We start from the raw sequence: 7,974 nt of genomic DNA on the forward strand, positions 1-7,974 counted from the left end.
CTTATAAACGTTAAAACTGCTGTTCTCTTGTTCAGAATCGCTCGTTGAGAATTCCGAGGAGAAGTCCGGCTTCTCCCGAATCTTCTTCCTCGAAACCGGAGGCCGCGGAACGCTCTCGCCGCGCTTCGCCTGTGCTGTCGAGTCGGCGGCGAGGCTGCACCCAGGCTGGACCGTGCACCTCTTGTCCACTTCCGGTGGGAACGCGACGCACAAAGATACTTCGGGCCCTTTCGTCGATGTGCTGCGGTCCATCCCGAATGTCGTCCTCAGCTATATCAAGGTATCTATAAGACAACACGATGCATGGAAGACTGCACCATTAACTGTTTTGTGGGTCTGCTTGGTGCATTCACGGCGGATAGTGCTGAGACGGTTCTATTGAGAGTCCAGGCATCTCGCTGATCATTTCATTCCTGACCTAGTCAATCCACAAAGGTTCATCAATATCGAGAGCAGAACAAACATGCAGCCGCTGAAGTCGTTATACATGTTTACTATAGCAGTATGAAAGAGTATGCAACCGATGATTTCTCTCCAAGTGTGAACGATGCGCTCTGGTTTTTTCCTTTGATAGCTTTTTTCGTGGACGAGTATCAGTTATCCTCTTTCAAGCTCGATGCTGAAAAAAATAAAATGAAATAAATTGTTTTTCTCTTGTCTTTCTTTATAGTGCTTGCTCCTAGAGCGCTATGACCGCGTAACTAATCAAAGGAATGACATAGCCGTGTGTTTTGTTGGACCGCGGCTAACGGTGTTGTTAAAGGAGGTGGGGGGATGCTAGGCTGAAGAGTAAACTTTTGAACTACTGCCCCAATTGTGATCACATTTTCAGGGATGGTGTATCTTCTTCTCATTAGACTATATTCAAAATATCCGCGTCCTAGCTCAAATAGAAAAGAAAGTTATAGCTGTCATATTGGGCAATCAGGTGTGTCGGCTTAGGAAAACTATCATTTCAAAACTAATGAAGATATACTAATAGTTCGTAATTAGATATCTTCTAGATGATTTATAGTGCAGGATAAAGCCATTCGCATGCTTTTTCTACCTTATCTGTAAAAATGTCATCACTCTAAAAACAAAGTTCCATTTTTTGTTGTCAATATGTGTCAGACATTAAAAATATTTTGTGTTAAAAATATTTAGCGACCTAAAAAGTACCTTATCTTGTTCCTGAGAAAATTTCAGTCAAGAAGCCCCTTTCAAAGCAGCTTTTGGAAATGCAGTTTGGAAATGATAGTTTTCCTAACGGTTTTGTTTTTCCAAAAAGCGGAAATTGAGAAAAATGAGCTCAAAGATTTCAGAACATGCTATTTTATTTTAGGGTAAAAAAATACTTAAGGGCCCTGCTCCATAGGTCGGGCCCTCCTCTTCAGTACGACGCTTCTCTGTGACAAATACTTCAAGCCTTCTTTACTTTTTTTTTCAGCTGTGTCCATCACCCTTGCCTTCGCTCGTGAAATACTTTGATTGATGGGTTGCTCGCTGGACGTGCTTCATCGTCTGGATTCCATGTTCTAGTTCCAGCTTGTCAAGCACTCTCTTGATGCCATGTGCACCCTCACTAAATTCTAGTACAGATACTGCTGTAGTCTCCACGGTTATTAGTGATGCAAACTCGGTCTTCGGGTGATGAACCATCATCGGAGCTTGAATGGGTAATTCGCTTCGGTCGCCGCCGGCAGGCCTCTCGATTTCGTGGTGCGTTTTCGTTTCGCGAAGCTTCTTCATGTCGAAGCCTTCGGTTCGGTTATCTTCCGGTCACACCACCGGCCACCCGCAGTTCGCAATAAACTTACAGAAGGAATAAAAGTTAACAGATAGCAAGCGTCGAACACAACCAAAGCGGGAGCTACTCCGAATGGCACAAAAAGTGTTGGGTGGTCACGTGGTACATTTCCGCCAATCCGAGCTCCTGTTTCGGTTTGCCAGTCATTCTGCAGTTACCGCGGCCAGAAATATGCCATATGTCTTTTTTTAATTTTTGGTTAGTAGCCTCGCTTGTTCTCGATAGAAAGTCTTCCGTGACTAAAAAGCCCGAAAAACAGACATTCTTATGTGGATATTTACTTCTCGTTAGGTTTTTTGCCCGCGCTGCGGCCGCGTCTTGAGAATTAAGAGCGTTCATAGACGCCTTCGACGGCCTACCACAGCCTCGTGAAAAGAATCAATTTTCTTCTTCCAAAACAACTCAAACTTAAAACCGCATTTTTTCCCGAAATCAGTATTTTAGCCCCGCATCCCCCCTTAAAGGGAAGGAGTATGCCGACAACACACCAACACGGATAAACGAATTTTGCAGACTCTAAAGAAAAAAAACTCACATGACGGTCACGACTGTGTAACGCGATGTTCAGCGATAGCTGTTTATGCGTTTAGTTTTGGGGATATTTTTCTGACTCACTGGTGTAGTCGTAACGTGATGCACCCCTGCACTGGCAGGCAGCTGTTGCAAACAGAGCTACGCGCAGACTCATGCGACCCAGGTTGACCGGCGAAACCGGTGATGCAAGTGTTCGTCGTACAGAGTTCCAGGTGAAAGTGAAAAATGAAAATTGGCTTTTGAGGAAAACCCCGCCGCGGTGGCTCAGTGGTTAGGGCGCTTGACTACTGATCCGGAGTTCCCGGGTTCGAACCCGACCGCGGCGGCTGCGTTTTTATGGAGGAAAAACGCTAAGGCGCACGTGTGCTGTGCGATGTCAGTGCGCGTTAAAGATCCCCAGGTGGTCGAAATTATCCCGGAGCCCTCCACTACGGCACCTATTCGTCTTTTCTTCTTTCACTCCCTCCTGTATCCCTTCCCTTACGGCGCGGTTCAGGTGTCCAAAGATATATGAGACAGATACTGCGCCATTTCCTTTCCCCAAAAACCAATTATTATTATTATTTTGAGGAAAAGAAATGGCGCAGTATCTGTCTCACAAAACGGCGGACACCTGAACCACGCCTTAAGGGAAGGGATAAAGGCGGGAGTGAAAGAAGAAAGGAAGAAAGAGGTGCCGTAGCGGAGGGCGCCGGAATAATTTCGACCACCTGAGGATCTTTAACGTGCACTGTCATCGCACAGCACACGGGCGCCTTAGCGTTTCGGCTCCATCGGAACGCGGCCGCCGCGGTCGGGTTCGAACCTGGGAACTCCGGATCAGTAGCCGAGCGCTCTAACCACTGAGCCACCGCGGCGGGGAACCATGTGGTGTCATACGCGCGCGCATGTGTGTGGGGGTGGTGTGTGCTGGCGGGTGTCAGCGCACCCAGAAACAGTAGGCGTTTTTAGCATACCGGAGACGTGCATGCCCAAGAGGGGTCCGGTAAACCGGTTTACGTCTCCGGTAGTACGTCTCCGGTATGCTAAAAACGTCTAGCAATGTTTTCGCATCGCCACACGTAAGTAGTCTTAAATGTCACTGCCGATTTTTTTTTTAACGACAGCCCGTTGAAGAGTTCCAGGGGACGCCGCTGGAAGCGTGGTACCGATCGGGAGTCTTGAACAAGAGTTCCCATCCCGTCGAGCACCTGGCGGACGCTCTCAGGTTGGCCGTGCTCTACAAGCGCGGTGGCGTCTACCTGGACCTCGACGTGGTCGTGATACGACCGCTGGATCCCCTTCCATCCTTTGTCTGTCAGTCGCCAGTGGTGAGTCAGTCAGTCTGTGCTCTTCCCACATTGCCCATCAGCCGGCACACACCTGAGACTGCCAACCGCGAGGTATAGTCAATCTTAATTAGCCCTATGCATAAGTGGGATAGTTGCGTGCACACGACCAACGTTGAGTTCTAACCAGCCGCTGAGAATGGACCAGTCGACCCCTGATTTGAAACAACTGAGAGAATTTGAGGAGGAGGGGAATTTGAGGAGGAGAAAAAAATCCACTCTTAACGACAAGATAAACAGAAATAAAAACAGTTCTTCATTCACTTGCTCAGGTTGCAATTCCACGATTTCCCCCATGACAGATTTGATTTATCGGTTTCGAGATAGAAATCTTGATGCCTGTCGCAGTGTTTTGTATACCTGGGTAGGGGGGTTAGGGTGCACTGTGGAAGTAGGGGTGTAGGGTAGGCGCGCTTCGTGTATGCGACCGCGGGCCACGCACGGTGGCCCATCCGTCCATATTTGATCTTTAAAGATAGAGCGAAGTGGATGTGGGAGTGCGACGTTGACTCTGTTGGGGTTGTCGGGTGCAGTAAGCATGCAGTTAACGTGTGTAGGGGTGGGGCTGGGTTTAGTGTTCGGCTTTTATCTCGCATAAGTGCGTTAAAGGGGGGGGGGGGGGGGGGGGCTCTGCATGTTGTACAATGTAGGGATGATGGGTGCGGCGTGCGCGGACGACGCGACGTCCCGATGTGGCCGAACGACGCACATTAAAGTATATGTAGATGTAAAACAAAGCAGTTAGGTTGTCACCAAGAACATCTCTCTCTCTCTGCGTCAGTGCCGTCTTTCTTGCGCGCTGTTATGCTCAAGATGAGGAACCGCCTAGGTCCACTTTGCTCCTCGACACAGACAGTGCAGATCCACGCGATATCGCCATCATCATCATCATTAACAGCAGCAGCCTAACTACGTTCACTGCAGAACAATGGTCTTCCCACAGACATCCAACTAACCCCGCCCCGTGCCAACCGTGGACGCCTTATCATACGGAATGCTTATTCTTAACAACAGAGACATACTCCCACAGCAAAGAATAATAACTGGATGCAGTTAGCAAAGGGAGGAGGCTTTTAAACGCGGCACCGGGGGCCTTGAGGTAAGTAAACTTAGAGGAGATTAAAACCTCGGTATAAAATCTTCGTAACTGCTCCGTAACTAAAATATTCGTAACTGCGTTTTAAAAAGAAAATTTGTTTCCGTTGCCAACCATAAGCTGCTGCTGTTGCTGCCAGGAAGAATGAAAAGGAAAGTGCACAGGCCTGCCCACTGGCTCAAAATTAAATCAGGCCTGAGCCAATCGTAAGTATTCCGCATTTTTAGTTATGGAGAGAGAGAGAGAGAGAGAGAAAACTTTATTTGGTCCATTAAGGGTTTAGCGTTCGGTCTTCGTCTGCATCGCTGCAGACTCGACCTTCAAAGCAAGGTTGGGCCCCCAGTCCAGGGCTCCACTGAGTCGCGCTGCTTCGCTTGCGTGCTGCACCATTGCTCTTTGGGCGGCGAGCTCGCAGCTGGTGAGCCGGCTCTCCCACTGCCCCGCACTCGGGGTTTTGTATTGGTGGAACGTGTAGTTTCGCTTACACTTCCAGGTTATATGGTAAAGCGTGGGGGTTGCCCCGCACCACGGGCATGTGTTCCTACACTGTGTAGGATACATCTTGCTAAGTATATGCAGGTTAAAGAATGTTCCCGTTTGCAGCCTCCGCCAACTAGCTGCTTCTTGTTGTGTGAGGCCCTTATGTGACGGGGAGTAGCTAATTCTCCTGCCTCTTTGATAGTTTAGGTATTCTGAAAATTCGATCTCCACGGTGAAGTGCTGTCCCAGAGCGTATGGCCGCTCGGCTCGGTACGTGATCTCTCGAGCCCTTCCTTTAAATGGAGTGCACTAAAGGACAGCTTATTCCCTTTTTACTCTCCATATAGGCTAATTCGTGTTTAGAGTGAATGAGCAAGAAATTATTTGCTTTTCTCGCACGCCAGGGGAGAGGTGACATGGTGAGCAACGGTTTCTTGGCTTTCAATCGCGGCGACCCGTTCCTCTTGGCGCTGATGGAGCGTGCGGCCCGCACCTACAAGCCTGAGCAGTGGGCGTCCATCGGACCCCTCCTGCTGCGCCACGTTACGCTCACGCACTGCGGGAGACGCCACGTTGAGGAGCTGGTCGGACGCCGATGCGGTGGTGACGCGGGCTTCACGGTGAGCTCTTCTGATCGTTATTCAACTTTACGCAGGCCGTCTTGATGCATGCAAATGAGGAAAAATGTAACTGATAGCTGATAGACGATCACGCTGGAGCATTCTGACTGCACCCCCCCCCCCTCCCCCCGCTCCTTTCGCCTTGACTTTACCGAACAGGCGCCCTCTTGTTATTTGCCGAAGCCATGGCACCTTCATCTGGAGAACGGCTTCCAGCGCGCCAGTTGTGTGCACTGTACAGCGCAGGCACGTATCAAGGGTGGACGGGGGGGTGGGGGGGGGTGGGGGGGCTCTCTTTCTCCTCCGAAACAGAGCTCAGCCCTCTCTCTCTCCCAGCTCTCTTGAAAGTTTCTCTTTGAGCATGCACCGCCAACGCCCCCCACCCCCCACCCCCCTCGGTACGGCAAAATTTGGCTTTTTCGACTAGTTACGTGCACTGAAGAGTTTGCTTTGCCTGCATGCATTCGAAAGCGCGTGCATTTTTGCACGGTGCAGCCAGATTTTGTCGAGCCACAGCGGCGAGGGTAATCGCGTTTTCGAAATTCTAACAACTGATATGGCTATTACTGACGACCGGCTACAAATCTCTGATTGTAACTAGGTGTCAGTTCTACTGGTTAAAAAGTTAAGTATAAAAATTAGTTAACCAGCTTACTGCATTAAGGCGATTCACCGGTTTTCTGCTGTCCGACAACACTGGTAATGTTATGGCGCAAAAGCCATATTTTTACCCCAAAAAGCCTATTTTTGAAAAATTTTTTGAAAATGTTCGCTGAAACATCCGCGGTATAGACGCAGTAACCTTCCATATCACACCTGCCAATTTTTCACAGGTGCTTCCCCACTGGATGTTTCTGGCAGTGCCCGCCGGTCGGTGGAAGGCGTTCTTTGCCGCCGATGCAAGCAACGAGGTGTGGCTGATGTGTACATCCAGCTATGCTTTGCACGTCTACAACAAGCTCAGCTCGAGGGCGCTCACAGAGCCTGGGAGTGCCTACAGACAGGCGGCGCAGGTCTACTGCCCCGACAGTCTGCAACTGGCGCTGCATCTCGGCGGCGCATTCTGACGGTCGTCGCCGAACGGCTCTTTCATAAAAAATTGGCAGTGGCCTAACTTGGCTAACCCCGGAATTCAGCGAAAAGCTAGGACGCTTGCTAAGCGTCTGAGGCTCGTCCATGGCAGCTCCGCTACGCGCTCTCGACAGCCGTTCTATATATATACCCACACGACCACGTGGCTATGACGCGGTATCACATGGTCTTACGGCACCCCCATCGGATATCATCACATGGGTTCATATCACCCCATCGTACGTAAAGGTGAAATGTCAACCCAAAGGTCACCCAAGGTCAAAGGTCAACTCTAAAGGTCATGGCTCAATAAGGGTTCGACGCCATAACTGTACCACATATGTTCATACGCGGCTAAACTGGTTGGGCTGAAGGTCGTTCAAGGCCATTCTGCGGCCTACGCAACGACTGCTTTACCTAGTGTAGTGAAGCATTTCGCTTCAAAACACAGCGATCGTTTCGCGATAGGTGCGACAAAACGTCTGTTCAGAAAAACGAAGCAAATAGTTAAAAAAATGGCTGGCGGTTTAGCATTGCTCAGCGCGAAATATTGTACGAAAGTACGGTAGGCCACTTAAAATTGGCGGGGGGGGGGGGGGGGGGGGCAAACCGATTCTTGTCCCAGGTTTGTTCCGAACGTTGGTCAACTCAATTTTCAAATCCTTTTTTTTTTTGCCACCGAAGGGCACACACTGCTTAGTTTGCAAGGCGCCGATAAACGATCTTGGCCCCGTATAACGACTAGCCACTTTTCTGCCGTTATGCGATTACGCGATGAACGTAGTGCATAACCTGCAATCGAACTTTCTTGAAAGTGTCTTTCTGCAATAAGCTTTCGCTAGCACTGGTGATGAGGTGTCTAGCTATGTATCCCGCGGAGCGGAAACGCCGTACTTGCTGAGTGAAGCTTGTTCCCACTGTAAATGAGCTCGAGCCGTGTAGGAGGTCTCACAAGGGACACCTACCTTTGTAGATAGAAGTGGCAGTGCGAAGTTCGATCAAAAGATCGAACACAACCCGTAGCGGCTCATACAGGCCCGCGCCCTTGATGCACTA

At 49.6% G+C, this 7,974-nt stretch overlaps 1 protein-coding gene across 1 annotated transcript in view; it reads left to right on the forward strand.

The window, feature by feature from the left end:
* Positions 1-6,914, forward strand: part of LOC144134478 (lactosylceramide 4-alpha-galactosyltransferase-like) — a 9,256-nt gene extending 2,342 nt beyond the window's left edge. The window contains exons 2-5 of the mRNA XM_077667388.1: positions 36-280; positions 3,430-3,633; positions 5,632-5,847; positions 6,681-6,914. Of these exons, the coding sequence (XP_077523514.1) occupies positions 36-280; positions 3,430-3,633; positions 5,632-5,847; positions 6,681-6,914 (899 nt within the window). The remainder of the gene's footprint in view (positions 1-35; positions 281-3,429; positions 3,634-5,631; positions 5,848-6,680) is intronic.
* The last annotated feature ends 1,060 nt before the right edge of the window (positions 6,915-7,974 follow it).

This window comes from Amblyomma americanum, chromosome 5 (genome assembly GCF_052857255.1).
Source record: "Amblyomma americanum isolate KBUSLIRL-KWMA chromosome 5, ASM5285725v1, whole genome shotgun sequence".
NCBI lineage: Eukaryota > Metazoa > Arthropoda > Arachnida > Ixodida > Ixodidae > Amblyomma > Amblyomma americanum.